The sequence below is a fragment of the Hemitrygon akajei genome, chromosome 25 (genome assembly GCF_048418815.1).
Source record: "Hemitrygon akajei chromosome 25, sHemAka1.3, whole genome shotgun sequence".
Lineage (NCBI taxonomy): Eukaryota > Metazoa > Chordata > Chondrichthyes > Myliobatiformes > Dasyatidae > Hemitrygon > Hemitrygon akajei.
In genome coordinates, this window is record NC_133148.1 from 45,325,198 (window position 1) to 45,349,001 (window position 23,804).

Consider the following 23,804-nt stretch of genomic DNA (forward strand, 5'->3'; position numbering starts at 1 on the left):
GGAATTTCTGCCCCGTTCACCTTCATCACCTCGTGCCTCACAGCCACTGGGTGAAAAACAGGTTCCAGTTCTTGCTGACTGGAGTCAGACAGGAGGGAATCTGGCCAAGGAAACTGGAATTGGGATCTGAGTCACACTGAAGCAACAATGTACACAAATGAATGAGTGTATGGACAACCAGAAACACAAGAGGTTCTACAGATGCTGGAAATCTTGAACAACACACACAAAATGCTGGAGGAACATGGGAAGTCAGGCAGTGTCTATGGAGGGAAATAAACAGTCGATCTTTTGGGCTGAATGGCTTCACCTGTACTGGAAAGGAAGGGGGCAGAAGCCAGAATAAGAGGTGGGTGGAGTGGAAAGGAATACATTCTGTCAGATGAGAGGTGAGACCAGGTGAGGGGGGAAGGGTGTGGATGGGGAGGGGGTATGAAGTAAGAAGCTGGTGGAGGATAAGTGGAAGAGATAAATGGCTGAAGCAGAAGGAATCAGATTGAACGGTAGACCGTGGGGGAAAGAGTTCAGGAGGAGGGGAAGCAAATGGAGATGATGGGCAGGTGAGGAGAAGTGAAGGGTTGAGGGTGTATCTAGCATGGGAATTGGAAAAAAATGAATAAAGGAGAGAGGGGGTGATCACTGCAAGTTGCAGAAATCGGTATTCATGCCATCAGGTTGGCAGATACCTGGATGGAATATGAGGTCCGAACTTTGGCCTCACCACGTCAGTAGAGGAGGCGACAGACAGACATGTCAGAATGGGAATGGGAAGTCAAATTGAAATAACACACACAAAATGCTGGTGGAACACAGCAGGCCAGGCAGCATCTATAAGGAGAAGCACTGTCGACGTTTGGGGCCGAGACCCTTCGTCAGGACTAACTGAAAGGAGAGGTACTAAGAGATTTGAAAGTAGTGGGGGGAGGGGGACAAATTGAAATAGATGGCCATGAGGATATTGGAAAGTCAAATTGAAATGTGGAGAGGAGAGACAGTTTAAATCAGGTGTTTTCTTCTCTATCAAACGTCCATTCCAAAGGATTCCAGCGGCAGGTCTGGAATCCTGTAAGTAGATTGTAATGAAATTCATTGACGAATTTTATATAGAACCAATCACTTTATTTCACACTTTCCTGCCGAACAGTGATACTGTTGGGTAGAACCATCTGAGAATGTTGCAATGAGATTATTCTGATAAAAGAACATTGGCACAGGCTTCGAAAAACCGCGGGGACATTTTCCACCTGGAAATAGAAAATTCAGTAATGTCAGCATTAAATATTTTCACATCTTTTCCTGTGCTTGGAAAAAAGGGATCCCCACATATTCCCACTCTCTGTCCTCTGTATATCACATCCTATCAGGATGAGGGTATGTCAGCCATGATAAATGCATGTGCACTCTGAACCTGGTAAAGGATCTGAGGACACAAGGTCACAACATTCACGAGGATTGGGCATCAATTCAAAAATAATCCAGGCACCTACATTTCAGTGAGTGGACAATCGACAGAAGAGCCTCTCAGGAAACACTGGAAACAGACTGGAGACTGAAGCAAATACAAAATTGCAGAGATATTTTTTTGAGGAACTAACACTGAAGAGACAGTGAAAAGGGAAGAAGAAGATTTTCTCCAGATTGTAAACATGGGTGTGAGCTTTGCTCACTACCTTATTTTCATTATATCTGCAAACAGAGACAGCTAAAATTATTGAGACAGAATGGACAGGTGACCTAATCTTATACCTTTCCTGCCCAGTAGATGGGGTTAAAACTGCTAGTGATAAGAGTTGATTCAAAGTGCAATGATTATCTGTACATCACTCAACGAGATTGATAGTAGGGACAGGGATTAGTTATGTAGTTCTGTAAATAAATGAATTATCCTTCAGACATCACTCTCCCTCTTGATACGTCATGTTGACGTCATCACTGAAACCGGAGGGTGTGTGATTCACTTCACAAGTATATTTCTGTTTCCCGGTTGATTACTGCACAGACAGTGTCAGGTAAGCGATAGTTTCAAATCCACCATCAGGTCTGAGAGTGCAAGGGAGAACGATGCCTTCTTGGCATATCAATTGTGGAAGAGATGTGGATCGATAAGACTGGTATCATGAAGTGCACAGTTCTCTGTACAGATCCCAAAGATATCCACATCTCTTGGCACGTGGGCGGGAAGGAGAAAACTAAAAGAATTCACACCCATCAAGCGGAGAGGGATGGGTCCCGATACCGACTGCTCAGCGAACTCCAGATCAGTGTGGAGGAGTGGTTCAGTGGGGTGGAGTACGAGTGCTCTGCTCAGGAATCCCCTTCATCTTCCCGAGTGTCAGCACGGACCAATAGTACCAAAGGTGGGCAAGAGACCAGCGATTAAATGGCCAGCATTAGTTACCTGAGTGAAAATGTTTGACATTATCTTTGTTTTCTTGGTTTAGAATCCCTTTATAAACACTGTAAATTGGTTCACTGTGAGACAGAGGTCTGTGAGACAGAGAAGCATGCAGATTTCTCAGCAGAGACACAGCTCAGTATATTCTTTGCTTGGAGACTCGGTACATTGATTAGTAACAATGAGGGGAACCAAATGGGGATGATGGGCAGGTGGGGAGAAGTGAAGGGGTGAGGAGGAACCTGGTATGGGAAGCAGAAAAATGAATAAAGGAGCAGGAGGGAGATTATTGGCAGTTGCAGAAATAAGTGTACCATCAGGTTGGCAGATATCTGGACAGTTCATGTTCTGTGGATAGTTTCTGTGAAGGTATTTTCTGAGGTTATTTCTATGGTGAAGCTTTTGGATAATGTTGCCTGAGAACGGAGAACAAACCTAAGACTGGCTGATTTTATCACCTAGCCAGATTAAAAAGATAAAGACGTCAACACCAAAAATGAAAGCTGAACTGAGATACTAATTGGAGGCTGGAATATTGTTCAAAGACAGACTGTTCAGTAAAATGGTTTGGATTCTCTTCAAGTGATGAACTATTTTCAGAGATGCAATTATTTCTATGGTGAAGCTTCTGGATTATGTCAGTTGAGAGCAGAAAACAATCCAAAGATTGGCTGATTTTATTACCGAGCCAGATTCAAAAGATGAAGGCATTGAGGCTGAAGTCGAAGTTGGAACCTGTATTCAGCTCACTACTCTATGAGGTTTCACTCGCCTCGGTACCAAACTGACTCTGCAGCTGCGGCCTGTAGCCATCGGCACTCACCTCAGCACTGAGCCTGGCTCCGTGGCCGTGGCCTGCAGCCATCGGTCTCCTGGACCGGTTGCAGTGCTGAACTGGTGACGTGGCTGTGGATTTACTTCAGGGGACTCTGCGGTTCAGGTTCTGTGGATTGTTTGTTTGAATTTTTTTATTGTTTGCACAATTTGTTCTTTCTTTTTCACACATTGGATGTTTGACTCTGAATTCTATTGTGTTTCTTTGTTTTGTGGCTGCCTGCAAGAAGAGAATCTCAAGGTTGTATATGGTGCACATACTTTGATAATAAATGTCTTTGTACTTTGAACTTTATCAGTTCACTCACATAACTAAACCAGGGCTGCACCGTGATTTAGTGTTGACCTTGAATTCATAGCACAATGTAAACAATTTCAATAATGGGGTGAATCCCAGGACCCTACCTTGGACGTTCTTCACTTGCTTCTTGATACGGGTGTCGGAGGGAGGATGAATCACGGTACAGCTGAAGACTGATTCTGTCTTCCACTCCTCTAAACTCACGGTCAGGAAGTGTCTGGTACTGAAAGTACCCCCCTGCTCCAGAGCGGTCGGTGTAGCGCTGGTGTTGGAGGTGATCACGGTGCTGACGGTGGTAGCGGTGTTGTTTTTCTCCCAGATGACATTTATTTGGTCCGGGTAGAATCCAGAGACCACACACTCCAGTGTGGCCGTTTTCCTTTTCTTGGTCTCTTCCTGAGGTGGAGGCAGCAGACTGACCTTGGGACTTTTTATCTCAACTGGAATAGACAAGAAAACAAAGAAAATGTCAAACATTTTGACTCAGGTATCTAATGCTGGCCATTTAATCGCTGGTCTCTTGCCCACCTTTGGTACTATTGGTCCGTGCTGACACTCGGGAAGATGAAGGAGATTCCTGAGCAGAGCACTCGTACTCCACCCCACTGAACCACTCCTCCACACTGATCTGGAGTTCGCTGAGCACTCTGAATCGGGACCCGTCAACCTGCGGTTGTTGTTGGACAATTCCTGTAGTTTTCACCTTCCCGCCAACGTGCCAAGAGATGTGGATATCTTCGGGATCTGTACAGATAACCGTGCACTTCACGGTAGCAGTCTTGTCGATCCACAACTCTTCAATGTCAGGATTTTGAATAAAGACAGACAATTCTGTAGATTAGAAATGGAAATGCTCAGAATCTTATTTCTGTTGGTTGTGTTAGGTCAAGACAGATCATCAGTACATGACAGCTGCATTTAATGCAAACAGAATAACAGAAAGACCCAGGACTGAATCTCGTATCAGTCTGCTGGTGATCATGTCTTCACCTCCGTTGCTGTCTGGACCCACAGTCCTCACCCCATCTTCCCTTTTCCTTCCGTCTACCTGCCAGGTTACACTGAATCCCTGTAAATCACTGTGAACCACCTCACACAGAATGGTCGCTGTCCTCTTTGTCCAGATCTCTTCGAAGGAAGGTTTGCTTAAAGTGACTGACAGGCGGGTATCTGAACAGTTATCTGGTAGAAATTATTCTTTCACCATTCCCCAATGGCCGAGTTTGTCACTGACAAGCCCAGCATTTCCTGTTCATCTCTGGTCAATGATATGCCAGTACCAACAAGGTGAGATGAGAATAATCTAGATTGGTGAAGAAATGAATCTCCCCTATTGCACAGACAGGGTGAACACCCTGAGGGAAAATAAATGAACAAGATCGGCCGTCACATTGTTTTTGCAGTTTCATGGTCACTTGAAGTGTTACCAGACAGTACAGAAAATACCCAGCATTTCAGAGTGTGTCTGTGGAATCGGAAATGGAGCAAAGTTTCACGTTAAAAATTCAACAAAATAAATTTAATATTTCAAATTTTAAGTATGAGAAATATTTAGCTTTTCTAACAAATATTAAAATGCACTTTTTACTCTATTAGGTATAACTAATGTTTGCTTCTGCTTTGTCAGAATGTTGTGTGTTCAAGCCGCCCTCCGGAGGCTTCTACACATTGTTCAGGCTGACTATTCCCACACAGGAGCAGAGGGAGAGCTGCTCTGTTGGAAATTCAGTCCCAACTGAGGCACTAATCAGTGGCTGGGATTATGTTCAAAGGCAGAGGGAGGGAATATGTTGAAGACAAGTATCAGGGATTTCCACAGTGCCTGTCCAGTGAAATGATTCAGATTCCCCTCAAGTTATGAAATATTTTCTGGGATACAATTATTTCTATGGTGAAAGTCTGGATTATGTTGGCTGAAAGTGGAGAACTAATCTAAGATTGGCTGATTTTATCACCTAGCCAGATTAAAAACATGAAGATGTTGACATCACAAGTGAAGGCCGAACTGCTGTTCATCTCACTACTCTGTGAGGCTTCCCTCACCTCAGCACTGAACTGACTCTGCAGCTGCGGCCTGCAGCCATCGGCACTCACCTCAGCACTGAGCCTGGCTCCGTGGCCGTGGCCTGCAGCCATCGGTCTCCTGGACCGGTTGCAGTGCTGAACTGGTGACGTGGCTGTGGATTTACTTCAAGGGACTCTGCGGTTCAGGTTCTGTGGATTCTTTGAATCTTCGTTATTGTCTGCACAATGTGTTTTTTTTTCACACATTGGATGCTTGACCCTGAATGCTATTGTATTTGTTTTCTGAGTGTCTGCAAGAAGAGAATCTCAAGGTTGTATATAGTGCACAGACTTTGATAATAAATGTACTTGTACTTTGAACTTTATCAGTTCACTCACATAACTAAACCAGGGCTGCACCGTGATTTAGTGTTGACCTTGAATTCATAGCACAATGTAAACAATTTCAATAATGGGCTGAGTCCCAGGACTCTACCTTGGACGTTCTTCACTTGCTTCTTGATACGGGTGTCGGAGGGGGGATGAATCACGGTACAGCTGAAGACTGATTCTGTCTTCCACTCCTGTAAACTCACGGTCAGGAAGTGTCTGGCACTGAAGGTCCACCCCTGCTCCAGAGTGGTCGGTGTAGCGCTGGTGTTGGAGGTGATCACGGTGCTGCCTTTCTCCCAGATGACATTTATTTGGTCCGGGTAGAATCCGGAGATCACACACTCCAGTGTGGCCGTTTTCCTTTTCTTGGTCTCTTCCTTTGATGGAGACAGCAGTCTGACCTTCGGACTTTTTATCTCGACTGGAATAGACAAGAAAACAAAGGAAACGTCAAACATATGACTCAGGTATCTAATGCTGGCCGTTTAATCGCTGGTCTCTTGCCCACCTTTGGTACTATTGGTCTGTGCTGACACTCGGGAAGATGAAGGAGATCCCTGAGCAGAGCACTCGTACTCCACCACACTGAACCACTCCTCCACACTGATCTGGAGTTCGCTGAGCACTCTGTATCGGGACCCGTCCGCCTGCGGTTGTTGTTCGACAATTCCTGTAGTTTTCTCCTTCCCGCCCACATGCCAAGAGATGTGGATATATTCCGGATCTGTACAGAGAACCGTGCACTTCACGGTAGCAGTCTTGTCGATCCACAACTCTTCAATGTCGGGATTTTGAATAAAGACAGACAATTCTGTGGATTAGAAATGGAAATGCTCAGAATCTTATTTCTGTTGGTTGTGTTAGGTCAAGACAGATCATCAGTACATGACAGCTGCATTTAATGCAAACAGAATAACAGAAACACCCAGGACTGAATCTCGTATCAGTCTGCTGGTGATCATGTCTTCACCTCCGTTGCTGTCTGGACCCAGAGTCCTCACCCCATCTTCCCTCTTCCTTCCGTCTGCCTGCCAGGTTACACTGAATCCCTGTAAATCACTGTGAACCACCTCACACAGAATGGTCGCTGTCCTCTTTGTCCAGATCTCTTCGAAGGAAGGTTTGCTTAAAGTGACTGACGGGCAGGTATCTGAACAGTCATCTGGGAGAAATTGTTATTTCACCATTCCCCAATGGTGAGTTTGTCACTGACAAGCCCAGCATTTCCTGTTCATCTCTGGTCAATGAAATGCTAGTCCCAACAAGATGAGATGAGAATAATCTACATTGGTGAAGAAATGAATCTCCCCTATTGTGAAGACAGGGCAAACACTCTGAGGGAAAGTAAATGAACAAGATCAGTCGTCACATTGTTTTTGCAGTTTTGTGGTCAATTAAACGGTTACCAGGCACTTTTTAAAACAAATACAGAAAATACCCAACATTTCAGAGTGTGTCTGTGGAATTGGAAATGGAGCAAAGTTTCACTAAAAAAATTCAACAAAATACACTTCATACTTTCCTGAAATGCCTGCGAAAAATGCTATGGACCTATTTCTTTCCATTAATCCACTAGGTAAAGGTTTAATATCAATTATTCGAGATAAATTAGCAGCCTTACGACGGGCCCCTGTGGATAAAATTAAAATGGCCTGGGAGCAGGATTTAAATACCTTCTTATCCGATGAGAGCTGGGACTCAATTCTCAAATCGGTTAACTCAACCTCTCTTTGTGCTCGCCATTGCCTTTTACAGTTTAAGATTGTTCATAGAGCCCATATGTCTAAATCTAAACTATCTCGATTCTACCCTAGCATTAGTCCGCTCTGTGATAAATGCAAGAGGGGCGTGGCCTCTCTCATCCATATGTACTGGTTCTGTCCTAGCTTGGAGAAATTTTGGAAAGATATCTTCACTACGTTATCGTGTATTATGAATCAGCACCTAGAACCAAACCCCTTAATTGCTTTGTTGGGTTTTTGGGGCAAGACAGATTTACGTCTGGGTCCGACCAAATGCCGAATATTATCCTTTGCCTCTCTCCTGGCTAGACGCTTGATCCTCCTTAGATGGAGAGATGTTGCCCCGCCCACTCATGTGCAATGGCTTAACGACATTATGGCCTGCTTGGACCTCGAAAAAATTCATTACTCAGTTCTTAATTTGGATCTAAAGTTCCATAAGGTCTGGGGACCTTTTATCGAGTACTTTCATAACCTTCCTCTTGACTAGGGTTTTTTTTCGGTCCCTTGCTTTCAGCTCCCTTTTTTTTTCTGGTAGTAGGCAGTATTATCCTCTGTTGCTAAGTGTATTCACAGTCCAGGAGTTTGATTGTCCTGATTTATACTCTCTGTATTGTGTTGTGGTTGGTCTGGAGTTGTTGTTGTTTTTTCTTGTGTTGTGGGGCTTGGGGAGGATACTAAGTTTACCTGTCTTCAATTTAGGTGCTTTTTTGTCAAATTCTCTTCCTTTGTAGCATATTGTCATTGTATGCTTAATTTTGCACTGTATTAATGTTCCTCATTGGGATTTAGGGTTTTTAATTTGTAAAATGTATAGAAAAACTAATTAAAAAAAATAAAAAAATACACTTCATTTTTCAAATTTTAAGTATGAGAAATACTTAGCTTTTGTCACAAATATTAAAATGCACCTTTTTCTCTGTTTGGTGTAACTAAAATTGGCTGCAGCTTTGTCAGAGGCTGGGATATTGCTCAAAGGCAGACTGTCCAGTAAAATGGTCTGGATTCTCCTGAAGTGATGAACCATTTTCAGAGATGCAATTGTTTCTGTGGTGAAGCTTCTGGTTATGTTGGTTGAGAACAGAAAACAAATTGTTCTTTCTTTTTCACATATTGGATGACTGACTGTGAATTTTATTGTGTTTCTTTGTTTTGTGACTGCCTGCAAGAAGAGAATCTCAAGGTTGTATATAGTGCACAGACTTTGATAATAAATGTACTTTGTACTTTGAACTTTATCAGTTCATTCACAGAACTAAACCAGGGCTGCACCGTGATTTAGTGTTGACCTTGAATTCATAGCACAATGTAAACAATTTCAATAATGGGCTGAGTCCCAGGACCCTACCTTGGACGTTCTTCACTTGCTTCTTGATACGGGTGTCGGAGGGGGGATGAATCACGGTACAGCTGAAGACTGATTCTGTCTTCCACTCCTGTAAACTCACGGTCAGGAAGTGTCTGGCACTGAAAGTCCACCCCTGCTCCAGAGTGGTCGGTGTAGCGCTGGTGTTGGTGGTGATCACGGTGCTGCCTTTCTCCCAGATGACATTTATTTGGTCCGGGTAGAACCCAGAGACCACACACTCCAGTGTGGCCGTTTTCCTTTTCTTGGTCTCTTCCTGTGATGGAGGCAGCAGTCTGACCTTGGGACTTTTTATCTCGACTGGAATAGACAAGAAAACAAATGAAATGTCAAACATTTTGACTCAGGTAACTAATGCTGGCCATTTAATTGCTGGACTCTTGCCCACCTTTGGTACTATTGGTCCGTGCTGACACTCGGGAAGATGAAGGAGATCCCTGAGCAGAGCACTCGTACTCCACCCCACTGAACCACTCTTCCACACTGATCTGGAGTTCACTGAGCACTCTGTATCGGGACCCGTCCGCCTGCGGTTGTTGTTCAACAATTCCTGTAGTTTTCTCCTTCCTGCCCACGTGCCAAGAGATGTGGATATCTTCCGGATCTGTACAGATAACCGTGCACTTCACGGTAGCAGTCTTGTCGATCCACAACTCTTCAATGTCAGGATTTTGAATAAAGACTGACAATTCTGTGGATTAGAAATGGAAATGCTCAGAATTTTATTTCTGTTGGTTGTGTTAGGTCAAGACAGATCATCAGTACATGACAGCTGCATTTAATGCAAACAGAATAACAGAAACACCCAGGACTGAATCTCGTATCAGTCTGCTGGTGATCATGTCTTCACCTCCGTTGCTGTCTGGACCCACAGTCCTCACCCCATCTTCCCTTTTCCTTCCGTCTGCCTGCCAGGTTACACTGAATCCCTATAAATCACTGGGAACCACCTCACACAGAATGGTCGCTGTCCTCTTCGTCCAGATCTCTTCGAAGGAAGGTTTGCTTAAAGTGACTGACAGGTGGGTATCTGAACAGTTATCTGGTAGAAATTATTCTTTCACCATTCCCCAATGGCCGAGTTTGTCACTGACAAGCCCAGCATTTCCTGTTCATCTCTGGTCAATGATATGCCAGTACCAACAAGGTGAGATGAGAATAATCTACATTGGTGAAGAAATGAATCTCCCCTATTGCACAGACAGGGTGAACACCCTGAGGGAAAATAAATGAACAAGATCGGCCGTCACATTGTTTTTGCAGTTTCATGGTCACTTGAAGTGTTACCAGACAGTACAGAAAATACCCAGCATTTCAGAGTGTGTCTGTGGAATTGCAAATGGAGCAAAGTTTCACGTTAAAAATTCAACAAGATAAACTTAATATTTCAAATTTTAAGTATGAGAAATATTTAGCTTTTCTAACAAATATTAAAATGCACTTTTAACTCTATTAGGTATAACTAATGTTTGCTTCTGCTTTGTCAGAATGTTGTGTGTTCAAGCCGCCCTCCAGAGGCTTCTACACATTGTTCAGGCTGACCATTCCCACACAGGAGCAGAGGGAGAGCTGCTCTGTTGGAAATTCAGTCCCAGCTAAGACTCTAATCAGTGGCTGGGATTATGTTCAAAGGCAGAGGGAGGGAATATGTTGAAGACAAGTATCAGGGATTTCCACAGTGCCTGTCCAGTGAAATGATTCAGATTCCCCTCAAGTTATGAAATATTTTCTGGGATACAATTATTTCTGTGGTGAAAGTCTGGATTATGTTGGCTGAAAGTGGAGAACTAATCTAAGATTGGCTGATTTTATCACCTAGCCAGATTAAAAACATGAAGATGTTGACATCACAAGTGAAGGCCGAACTGCTGTTCAACTCACTACTCTGTGAGGCTTCCCTCACCTCAGCACTGAACTGACTCTGCAGCTGCGGCCTGCAGCCATCGGCACTCACCTCAGCACTGAGCCTGGCTCCGTGGCCGTGGCCTGCAGCCATCGGTCTCCTGGACCGGTTGCAGTGCTGAACTGGTGACGTGGCTGTGGATTTACTTCAAGGGACTCTGCGGTTCAGGTTCTGTGGATTCTTTGAATCTTCGTTATTGTCTGCACAATGTGTTTTTTTTTCACACATTGGATGCTTGACTCTGAATGCTATTGTATTTGTTTTCTGAGTGTCTGCAAGAAGAGAATCTCAAGGTTGTATATAGTGCACAGACTTTGATAATAAATGTACTTTGTACTTTGAACTTTATCAGTTCACTCACATAACTAAACCAGGGCTGCACCATGATTTAATTCATAGCACAATGTAAACAATTTCAATAATGGGGTGAGTCCCAGGACCCTACCTTGGACGTTCTTCACTTGCTTCTTGATACGGGTGTCGGAGGGACGATGAATCACGGTACAGCTGAAGACTGATTCTGTCTTCCACTCCTGTAAACTCACAGTCAGGAAGTGTCTGGCACTGAAGGTCCACCCCTGCTCCAGAATGGTCGGTGTAGCGCTGGTGTTGGAGGTGATCACGGTGCTGCCTTTCTCCCAGATGACATTTATTTGGTCCGGGTAGAATCCGGAGACCACACACTCCAGTGTGGCCGTTTTCCTTTTCTTGGTCTCTTCCTGTGATGGAGGCAGCAGTCTGACCTTGGGACTTTTTATCTCGACTGGAATAGACAAGAAAACAAAGGAAACGTCAAACATATGACTCTGGTATCTAATGCTGGCCATTTAATCGCTGGTCTCTTGCCCACCTTTGGTACTATTGGTCCGTGCTGACACTCGGGAAGATGAAGGAGATCCCTGAGCAGAGCACTCGTACTCTACCCCACTGAACCACTCCTCCACACTGATCTGGATTTCGCTGAGCACTCTGTATCGGGACCCGTCCGCCTGCGGTTGTTGTTTGACAATTCCTGTAGTTTTCTCCTTCCCGCCCACGTGCCAAGAGATGTGGATATATTCCGGATCTGTACAGATAACCGTGCACTTCACGGTAGCAGTCTTGTCGATCCACATCTCTTCAATGTCAGGATTTTGAATAAAGACTGACAATTCTGTGGATTAGAAATGGAAATGCTCAGGATCTTACTGGAGTTATTTCTATTGGTTGTGTTAGGTCAAGACAGATCATCAGTACATGACAGATGCATTTAATGCAAACAGAATAACAGAAACACCCAGGACTGAATCTCGTATCAGTCTGCTGGTGATCATGTCTTCACCTCTGTTGCTGTCTGGACCCACAGTCCTCACCCCATCTTCCCTCTTCCTTCCGTCCACCTGCCAGGTTACACTGAATCCCTGTAAATCACTGTGAACCACCTCACACAGAATGGTCGCTGTCCTCTTCGTCCAGATCTCTTCGAAGGAAGGTTTGCTTAAAGTGACTGACGGGTGGGTATCTGAACAGTCATCTGGGAGAAATTATTCTTTCACCATTCCCCAATGGCCGAGTTTGTCACTGACAAGCCCAGCATTTCCTGTTCATCTCTGGTCAATGATATGCCAGTACCAACAAGGTGAGATGAGAATAATCTACATTGGTGAAGAAATGAATCTCCCCTATTGTGAAGACAGGGCAAACACCCTGAGGGAAAATAAATGAACAAGATCGGTCGTCACATTGTTTTTGCAGTTTCATGGTCACTTGAAGTGTTACCAGGCACTTTTAAAAACAAATACAGAAAATACCCAACATTTCAGAGTGTGTCTGTGGAATTGCAAATGGAGCAAAGTTTCACAAAAAAAATTCAACAAAATACACTTCATATTTCAAATTTTAAGTAAGAGAAATATTTAGCTTTTGTCACAAATATTAAAATGCACCTTTTTCTCTGTTTGGTGTAACTAAAATTGGCTGCAGCTTTGTCAGAATGTTGTATGTTCAAGCCACCCTCCAGAGGCTTCTACACATTGTCAAGGCTGACGATTCCCACACAGGAAATTCAGACACAACTGAGGCACTAATCAGAGGCTGGGATATTGCTCAAAGGCAGACTGTCCAGTAAAATGGTCTGGATTCTCCTGAAGTGAGGAACCATTTTCAGAGATGCAATTATTTCTGTGGTGAAGCTTCTGGTTATGTTGGTTGAGAACAGAAAACAATTTGTTCTTTCTTTTTCACATATTGGATGATTGACTGTGAATTTTATTGTGTTTCTTTGTTTTGTGACTGCCTGCAAGAAGAGAATCTCAAGGTTGTATATGGTGCACAGACTTTGATGATAAATGCACTTTGTACTTTGAACTTTATCAGTTCACTCACATAACTAAACCAGGGCTGCACCGTGATTTAGTGTTGACCTTGAATTCATAGCACAATGTAAACAATTTCAATAATGGGATGAGTCCCAGGACCCTACCTTGGACATTCTTCACTTGCTTCTTGATACGGGTGTTGGAGGGAGGATGAATCACGGTACAGCTGAAGACTGATTCTGTCTTCCACTCCTGTAAACTCACGGTCAGGAAGTGTCTGGCACTGAAAGTCCACCCCTGCTCCAGAGTGGTCGGTGTAGCGCTGGTGTTGGTGGTGATCACGGTGCTGCCTTTCTCCCAGATGACATTTATTTGGTCCGGGTAGAACACAGAGACCACACACTCCAGTGTGGCCGTTTTCCTATTCTTGGTCTCTTCCTGTGATGGAGGCAGCAGTCTGACCTTGGGACTTTTTATCTCGACTGGAATAGACAAGAAAACAAAGGAAATGTCAAACATTTTGACTCAGGTAACTAATGCTGGCCATTTAATCGCTGGTCTCTGACCCACCTTTGGTACTATTGGTCCGTGCTGACACTCGGGAAGATGAAGGAGATCCCTGAGCAGAGCACTCGTACTCCACCCCACTGAACCACTCCTCCACACTGATCTGGAGTTCACTGAGCACTCTGTATCGGGACCCGTCCGCCTGCGGTTGTTGTTCGACAATTCCTGTAGTTTTCTCCTTCCTGCCCACGTGCCAAGAGATGTGGATATCTTCGGGATCTGTACAGATAACCGTGCACTTCACGGTAGCAGTCTTGTCGATCCACAACTCTTCAATGTCAGGATTTTGAATAAAGACTGACAATTCTGTGGATTAGAAATGGAAATGCTCAGAATTTTATTTCTGTTGGTTGTGTTAGGTCAAGACAGATCATCAGTACATGACAGCTGCATTTAATGCAAACAGAATAACAGAAACACCCAGGACTGAATCTCGTATCAGTCTGCTGGTGATCATGTCTTCACCTCCGTTGCTGTCTGGACCCACAGTCCTCACCCCATCTTCCCTTTTCCTTCCGTCTGCCTGCCAGGTTACACTGAATCCCTATAAATCACTGGGAACCACCTCACACAGAATGGTCGCTGTCCTCTTCGTCCAGATCTCTTCGAAGGAAGGTTTGCTTAAAGTGACTGACAGGTGGGTATCTGAACAGTTATCTGGTAGAAATTATTCTTTCACCATTTCCCAATGGCCGAGTTTGTCACTGACAAGCCCAGCATTTCCTGTTCATCTCTGGTCAATGATATGCCAGTACCAACAAGGTGAGATGAGAATAATCTACATTGGTGAAGAAATGAATCTCCCCTATTGCACAGACAGGGTGAACACCCTGAGGGAAAATAAATGAACAAGATCGGCCGTCACATTGTTTTTGCAGTTTCATGGTCACTTGAAGTGTTACCAGACAGTACAGAAAATACCCAGCATTTCAGAGTGTGTCTGTGGAATCGGAAATGGAGCAAAGTTTCACGTTAAAAATTCAACAAGATAAACTTAATATTTCAAATTTTAAGTATGAGAAATATTTAGCTTTTCTAACAAATATTAAAATGCACTTTTAACTCTATTAGGTATAACTAATGTTTGCTTCTGCTTTGTCAGAATGTTGTGTGTTCAAGCCGCCCTCCAGAGGCTTCTACACATTGTTCAGGCTGACCATTCCCACACAGGAGCAGAGGGAGAGCTGCTCTGTTGGAAATTCAGTCCCAGCTAAGACTCTAATCAGTGGCTGGGATTATGTTCAAAGGCAGAGGGAGGGAATATGTTGAAGACAAGTATCAGGGATTTCCACAGTGCCTGTCCAGTGAAATGATTCAGATTCCCCTCAAGTTATGAAATATTTTCTGGGATACAATTATTTCTGTGGTGAAAGTCTGGATTATGTTGGCTGAAAGTGGAGAACTAATCTAAGATTGGCTGATTTTATCACCTAGCCAGATTAAAAACATGAAGATGTTGACATCACAAGTGAAGGCCCAACTGCTGTTCATCTCACTACTCTGTGAGGCTTCCCTCGCCTCAGCACTGAACTGACTCTGCAGCTGCGGCCTGCAGCCATCGGCACTCACCTCAGCACTGAGCCTGGCTCCGTGGCCGTGGCCTGCAGCCATCGGTCTCCTGGACCGGTTGCAGTGCTGAACTGGTGACGTGGCTGTGGATTTACTTCAAGGGACTCTGCGGTTCAGGTTCTGTGGATTCTTTGAATCTTCGTTATTGTCTGCACAATGTGTTTTTTTTTCACACATTGGATGCTTGACTCTGAATGCTATTGTATTTGTTTTCTGAGTGTCTGCAAGAAGAGAATCTCAAGGTTGTATATAGTGCACAGACTTTGATAATAAATGTACTTTGTACTTTGAACTTTATCAGTTCACTCACATAACTAAACCAGGGCTGCACCATGATTTAATTCATAGCACAATGTAAACAATTTCAATAATGGGGTGAGTCCCAGGACCCTACCTTGGACGTTCTTCACTTGCTTCTTGATACGGGTGTCGGAGGGACGATGAATCACGGTACAGCTGAAGACTGATTCTGTCTTCCACTCCTGTAAACTCACAGTCAGGAAGTGTCTGGCACTGAAGGTCCACCCCTGCTCCAGAATGGTCGGTGTAGCGCTGGTGTTGGAGGTGATCACGGTGCTGCCTTTCTCCCAGATAACATTTATTTGTTCCGGGTAGAATCCGGAGACCACACACTCCAGTGTGGCCGTTTTCCTTTTCTTGGTCTCTTCCTGTGATGGAGGCAGCAGTCTGACCTTGGGACTTTTTATCTCGACTGGAATAGACAAGAAAACAAAGGAAACGTCAAACATATGACTCTGGTATCTAATGCTGGCCATTTAATCGCTGGTCTCTTGCCCACCTTTGGTACTATTGGTCCGTGCTGACACTCGGGAAGATGAAGGAGATCCCTGAGCAGAGCACTCGTACTCTACCCCACTGAACCACTCCTCCACACTGATCTGGATTTCGCTGAGCACTCTGTATCGGGACCCGTCCGCCTGCGGTTGTTGTTTGACAATTCCTGTAGTTTTCTCCTTCCCGCCCACGTGCCAAGAGATGTGGATATATTCCGGATCTGTACAGATAACCGTGCACTTCACGGTAGCAGTCTTGTCGATCCACATCTCTTCAATGTCAGGATTTTGAATAAAGACTGACAATTCTGTGGATTAGAAATGGAAATGCTCAGGATCTTACTGGAGTTATTTCTATTGGTTGTGTTAGGTCAAGACAGATCATCAGTACATGACAGATGCATTTAATGCAAACAGAATAACAGAAACACCCAGGACTGAATCTCGTATCAGTCTGCTGGTGATCATGTCTTCACCTCTGTTGCTGTCTGGACCCACAGTCCTCACCCCATCTTCCCTCTTCCTTCCGTCCACCTGCCAGGTTACACTGAATCCCTGTAAATCACTGTGAACCACCTCACACAGAATGGTCGCTGTCCTTTTTGTCCAGATCTCTTCGAAGGAAGGTTTGCTTAAAGTGACTGACAGGCGGGTATCTGAACAGTTATCTGGTAGAAATTATTCTTTCACCATTCCCCAATGGCCGAGTTTGTCACTGACAAGCCCAGCATTTCCTGTTCATCTCTGGTCAATGATATGCCAGTACCAACAAGGTGAGATGAGAATAATCTACATTGGTGAAGAAATGAATCTCCCCTATTGCACAGACAGGGTGAACACCCTGAGGGAAAATAAATGAACAAGATCGGTCGTCACATTGTTTTTGCAGTTTCATGGTCACTTGAAGTGTTACCAGGCACTTTTAAAAACAAATACAGAAAATACCCAACATTTCAGAGTGTGTCTGTGGAATTGCAAATGGAGCAAAGTTTCACAAAAAAAATTCAACAAAATAAACTTCATATTTCAAATTTTAAGTAAGAGAAATATTTAGCTTTTGTCACAAATATTAAAATGCACCTTTTTCTCTGTTTGGTGTAACTAAAATTGGCTGCAGCTTTGTCAGAATGTTGTGTGTTCAAGCCGCCCTCCAGAGGCTTCTACACATTGTCAAGGCTGACGATTCCCACACAGGAGCAGAGGGAGAGCTGCTCTGCTGGAAATTCAGACACAACTGAGGCACTAATCAGAGGCTGGGATATTGCTCAAAGGCAGACTGTCCAGTAAAATGGTCTGGATTCTCCTGAAGTGAGGAACCATTTTCAGAGATGCAATTATTTCTGTGGTGAAGCTTCTGGTTATGTTGGTTGAGAACAGAAAACAATTTGTTCTTTCTTTTTCACATATTGGATGATTGACTGTGAATTTTATTGTGTTTCTTTGTTTTGTGACTGCCTGCAAGAAGAGAATCTCAAGGTTGTATATGGTGCACAGACTTTGATGATAAATGTACTTTGTACTTTGAACTTTATCAGTTCACTCACAGAACTAAACCAGGGCTGCACCGTGATTTAGTGTTGACCTTGAATTCATAGCACAATGTAAACAATTTCAATAATGGGATGAGTCCCAGGACCCTACCGTGGACATTCTTCACTTGCTTCTTGATACGGGTGTTGGAGGGAGGATGAATCACGGTACAGCTGAAGACTGATTCTGTCTTCCACTCCTGTAAACTCACGGTCAGGAAGTGTCTGGCACTGAAAGTCCACCCCTGCTCCAGAGTGGTCGGTGTAGCGCTGGTGTTGGTGGTGATCACGGTGCTGCCTTTCTCCCAGATGACATTTATTTGGTCCGGGTAGAACACAGAGACCACACACTCCAGTGTGGCCGTTTTCCTTTTCTTGGTCTCTTCCTGTGATGGAGGCAGCAGTCTGACCTTGGGACTTTTTATCTCGACTGGAATAGACAGGAAAACAGGAAATGTCAAACATTTTGACTCAGGTAACTAATGCTGGCCATTTAATCGCTGGTCTCTGACCCACCTTTGGTACTATTGGTCCGTGCTGACACTCGGGAAGATGAAGGAGATCCCTGAGCAGAGCACTCGTACTCCACCCCACTGAACCACTCCTCCACACTGATCTGGAGTTCACTGAGCACTCTGTATCGGGACCCGTCCGCCTGCGGTTGTTGTTCGACAATTCTTGTAGTTTTCTCCTTCCTGCCCACGTGCCAAGAGATGTGGATATCTTCCGGATCTGTACAGATAACCGTGCACTTCACGGTAGCAGTCTTGTCGATCCACAACTCTTCAATGTCAGGATTTTGAATAAAGACTGACAATTCTGTGGATTAGAAATGGAAATGCTCAGGATCTTACTGGAGTTATTTCTATTGGTCGTGTTAGGTCAAGACAGATCATCAGTACATGACAGCTGCATTTAATGCAAACAGAATAACAGAAACACCCAGGACTGAATCTCGTATCAGTCTGCTGGTGATCATGTCTTCACCTCCGTTGCTGTCTAGACCCACAGTCCTCACCCCATCTTCCCTTTTCCTTCCGTCTGCCTGCCAGGTTACACTGAATCCCTATAAATCACTGTGAACCACCTCACACAGAATGGTCGCTGTCCTCTTCGTCCAGATCTCTTCGAAGGAAGGTTTGCTTAAAGTGACTGACAGGTGGGTATCTGAACAGTTATCTGGTAGAAATTATTCTTTCACCATTCCCCAATGGCCGAGTTTGTCACTGACAAGCCCAGCATTTCCTGTTCATCTCTGGTCAATGATATGCCAGTACCAACAAGGTGAGATGAGAATAATCTACATTGGTGAAGAAATGAATCTCCCCTATTGCACAGACAGGGTGAACACCCTGAGGGAAAATAAATGAACAAGATCGGCCGTCACATTGTTTTTGCAGTTTCATGGTCACTTGAAGTGTTACCAGACAGTACAGAAAATACCCAGCATTTCAGATTGTGTCTGTGGAATCGGAAATGGAACAAAGTTTCACGTTAAAAACTTCAACAAGATAAACTTAATATTTCAAATTTTAAGTATGAGAAATATTTAGCTTTTCTAACAAATATTAAAATGCACTTTTAACTCTATTAGGTATAACTAATGTTTGCTACTGCTTAGTCAGAATGTTGTGTGTTCAAGCCGCCCTCCAGAGGCTTCTACACATTGTTCAGGCTGACCATTCCCACACAGGAGCAGAGGGAGAGCTGCTCTGTTGGAAATTCAGTCCCAGCTGAGACTCTAATCAGTGGCTGGGATTATGTTCAAAGGCAGAGGGAGGGAATATGTTGAAGACAAGTATCAGGGATTTCCACAGTGCCTGTCCAGTGAAATGATTCAGATTCCCCTCAAGTTATGAAATATTTTCTGGGATACAATTATTTCTATGGTGAAAGTCTGGATTATGTTGGCTGAAAGTGGAGAACTAATCTAAGATTGGCTGATTTTATCACCTAGCCAGATTAAAAACATGAAGATGTTGACATCACAAGTGAAGGCCGAACTGCTGTTCATCTCACTACTCTGTGAGGCTTCCCTCACCTCAGCACTGAACTGACTCTGCAGCTGTGGCCTGCAGCCATCGGCACTCACCTCAGCACTGAGCCTGGCTCCGTGGCCGTGGCCTGCAGCCATCGGTCTCCTGGACCGGTTGCAGTGCTGAACTGGTGACGTGGCTGTGGATTTACTTCAGGGGACTCTGTGGTTCAGGTTCTGTGGATTCTTTGAATCTTCGTTATTGTCTGCACAATGTGTTTTTTTTTCACACATTGGATGCTTGACCCTGAATGCTATTGTATTTGTTTTCTGAGTGTCTGCAAGAAGAGAATCTCAAGGTTGTATATAGTGCACAGACTTTGATAATAAATGTACTTTGTACTTTGAACTTTATCAGTTCACTCACATAACTAAACCAGGGCTGCACCGTGATTTAGCGTTGACCTTGAATTCATAGCACAATGTAAACAATTTCAATAATGGGCTGAGTCCCAGGACCCTACCTTGGACGTTCTTCACTTGCTTCTTGATACGGGTGTCGGAGGGACGATGAATCACGGTACAGCTGAAGACTGATTCTGTCTTCCACTCCTGTAAACTCACGGTCAGGAAGTGTCTGGCACTGAAAGTCCACCCCTGCTCCAGAGTGGTCGGTGTAGCGCTGGTGTTGGTGGTGATCACTGTGCTGCCTTTCTCCCAGATGACATTTATTTGGTCCGGGTAGAATCCGGAGATCACACACTCCAGTGTGGCCGTTTTCCTTTTCTTGGTGTCTTCCTGAGGTGGAGGCAGCAGTCTGACCTTGGGACTTTTTATCTCGACTGGAATAGACAAGAAAACAAAGGAAATGTCAAACATTTTGACTCAGGTAACTAATGCTGGCCATTTAATCGCTGGTCTCTTGCCCACCTTTGGTACTATTGGTCTGTGCTGACACTCGGGAAGATGAAGGAGATCCCTGAGCAGAGCACTCGTACTCCACCCCACTGAACCACTCCTCCACACTGATCTGGAGTTCGCTGAGCACTCTGTATCGGGACCCGTCCGCCTGCGGTTGTTGTTTGACAATTCCTGTAGTTTTCTCCTTCCCGCCCACATGCCAAGAGATGTGGATATATTCCGGATCTGTACAGATAACTGTGCACTTCACGGTAGCAGTCTTGTCGATCCACAACTCTTCAATGTCGGGACTTTGAATAAAGACTGACAATTCTGTGGATTAGAAATGGAAATGCTCAGAATCTTATTTCTGTTGGTTGTGTTAGGTCAAGACAGATCATCAGTACATGACAGATGCATTTAATGCAAACAAAATAACATTAACACCCAGGACTGAATCTCGTATCAGTCTGCTGGTGATCATGTCTTCACCTCCGTTGCTGTCTGGACCCAGAGTCCTCACCCCATCTTCCCTCTTCCTTCCGTCTGCCTGCCAGGTTACACTGAATCCCTGTAATTCACAGTGAACCACCTCACACAGAATGGTCGCTGTCCTCTTTGTCCAGATCTCTTCGAAGGAAGGTTTGCTTAAAGTGACTGACGGGCGGGTATCTGAACAGTCATCTGGGAGAAATTGTTATTTCACCATTCCCCAATGGTGAGTTTGTCACTGACAAGCCCAGCATTTCCTGTTCATCTCTGGTCAATGATATGCTAGTCCCAACAAGATGAGATGAGAATAATCTACATTGGTGAAGAAATGAATCTCCCCTATTGTGAAGACAGGGCAAACACCCTGAGGGAAAGTAAATGAACAAGATCAGTCATCACATTGTTTTTGCAGTTTTGTGGTCAATTAAACTGTTACCAGGCACTTTTTAAAACAAATACAGAAAATACCCAACATTTCAGAGTGTGTCTGTGGAATTGGAAATGGAGCAAAGTTTCACTAAAAAAATTCAACAAAATACACTTCATACTTTCCTGAAATGCCTGCGAAAAATGCTATGGACCTATTTCTTTCCATTAATCCACTAGGTAAAGGTTTAATATCAATTATTCGAGATAAATTAGCAGCCTTACGACGGGCCCCTGTGGATAAAATTAAAATGGCCTGGGAGCAGGATTTAAATACCTTCTTATCCGATGAGAGCTGGGACTCAATTCTCAAATCGGTTAACTCAACCTCTGTTTGTTCTCGCCATTGCCTTTTACAGTTTAAGATTGTTCATAGAGCCCATATAACTAAATCTAAACTATCTCGATTCTACCCTAGCATTAGTCCGCTCTGTGATAAATGCAAGAGGGGCGTGGCCTCTCTCATCCATATGTACTGGTTCTGTCCTAGCTTGGAGAAATTTTGGAAAGATATCTTCACTACGTTATCGTGTATTATGAATCAGCACCTAGAACCAAACCCCTTAATTGCTTTGTTGGGTTTTTGGGGCAAGACAGATTTACGTCTGGGTCCGACCAAATGCCGAATATTATCCTTTGCCTCTCTCCTGGCTAGACGCTTGATCCTCCTTAGATGGAGAGATGTTGCCCCGCCCACTCATGTGCAATGGCTTAACGACATTATGGCCTGCTTGGACCTCGAAAAAATTCATTACTCAGTTCTTAATTCGGATCTAAAGTTCCATAAGGTCTGGGGACCTTTTATCGAGTACTTTCATAACCTTCCTCTTGACTAGGGTTTTTTTTTCGGTCCCTTGCTTTCAGCTCCCTTTTTTTTTCTGGTAGTAGGCATTATTATCCTCTGTTGCTAAGTGTATTCACAGTCCAGGAGTTTGATTGTCCTGATTTATACTCTCTATATTGTGTTGTGGTTGGTCTGGAGTTGTTGTTGTTTTTTCTTGTGTTGTGGGGCTTGGGGAGGATACTAAGTTTACTTGTCTTCAATTTAGGTGCTTTTTTGTCAAATTCTCTTCCTTTGTAGCATATTGTCATTGTATGCTTAATTTTGCACTGTATTAATGTTCCTCATTGGGATTTGGGGTTTTTAATTTGTAAAATGTATAGAAAAACTAATAAAAAAAATACACTTCATATTTCAAATTTTAAGTATGAGAAATATTTAGCTTTTGTCACAAATATTAAAATGCACCTTTTTCTCTGTTTGGTGTAACTAAAATTGGCTGCAGCTTTGTCAGAGGCTGGGATATTGCTCAAAGGCAGACTGTCCAGTAAAATGGTCTGGATTCTCCTGAAGTGATGAACCATTTTCAGAGATGCAATTATTTCTGTGGTGAAGCTTCTGGTTATGTTGGTTGAGAACAGAAAACAATTTGTTCTTTCTTTTTCACATATTGGATGACTGACTGTGAATTTTATTGTGTTTCTTTGTTTTGTGACTGCCTGCAAGAAGAGAATCTCAAGGTTGTATATAGTGCACATACTTTGATGATAAATGTACTTTGTACTTTGAACTTTATCAGTTCACTCACAGAACTAAACCAGGGCTGCACCGTGATTTAGTGTTGACCTTGAATTCATAGCACAATGTAAACAATTTCAATAATGGGGTGAGTCCCAGGACCCTACCTTGGACGTTCTTCACTTGCTTCTTGATACGGGTGTCGGAGGGGGGATGAATCACGGTACAGCTGAAGACTGATTCTGTCTTCCACTCCTGTAAACTCACGGTCAGGAAGTGTCTGGCACTGAAAGTCCACCCCTGCTCCAGAGTGGTCGGTGTAGCGCTGGTGTTGGAGGTGATCACGGTGCTGCCTTTCTCCCAGATGACATTTATTTGGTCCGGGTAGAATCCGGAGACCACACACTCCAGTGTGGCCGTTTGCCTTTTCTTGATCTCTTCCTGAGGTGGAGGCAGCAGTCTGACCTTGGGACTTTTTATCTCGACTGGAATGGACAAGAAGACAAAGGAAACATCAAACATTTTGACTCAGGTAACTAATGCTGGCCATTTAATCGCTGGTCTCTTGCCCACCTTTGGTACTATTGGTCCGTGCTGACACTCGGGAAGATGAAGGAGATCCCTGAGCAGAGCACTCGTACTCCACCCCACTGAACCACTCCTCCACACTGATCTGGAGTTCGCTGAGCACTCTGTATCGGGACCCGTCCGCCTGCGGTTGTTGTTTGACAATTCCTGTAGTTTTCTCCTTCCCGCCCACGTGCCAAGATATGTGGATATATTCCGGATCTGTACAGA

General features: G+C 44.1%; 2 protein-coding genes across 2 annotated transcripts in view; both read right to left on the reverse strand.

Annotated features, from left to right (window-relative positions):
* The window catches only part of LOC140716282 (uncharacterized), a 240,220-nt gene that overhangs the window by 103,431 nt on the left and 112,985 nt on the right, over positions 1 to 23,804 (reverse strand). The gene's annotated exons all lie outside the window — the stretch shown is intronic.
* On the reverse strand, positions 604 to 5,546 carry LOC140716161 (splenic IgW, short secretory form-like). The gene is made up of 4 exons (XM_073028809.1): positions 5,486 to 5,546; positions 4,059 to 4,361; positions 3,635 to 3,970; positions 604 to 1,244 (listed from the first exon to the last, which is right to left on the reverse strand). Exons 1-4 carry the CDS (start codon positions 5,544 to 5,546, stop codon positions 1,114 to 1,116), a joined length of 831 nt encoding a protein of 276 aa, XP_072884910.1. The 3' UTR covers positions 604 to 1,113.

Coding starts and splice junctions, on each gene's coding strand:
- LOC140716161 (XM_073028809.1), bottom strand. CDS start 5,546: ATGAACAGCAGTTCGGCCTTCACTTGTGATGTCAACATCTTCATGTTT. Junction 4,362..5,485: donor CATGTTTTTAATCTGGCTAG/GTGATAAAATCA, acceptor TCTAATCTACAG/AATTGTCTGTCTTTATTCAA. Junction 1,245..3,634: donor GCAAGTGAAGAACGTCCAAG/GTAGGGTCCTGG, acceptor TTCTATTTCCAG/GTGGAAAATGTCCCCGCGGT.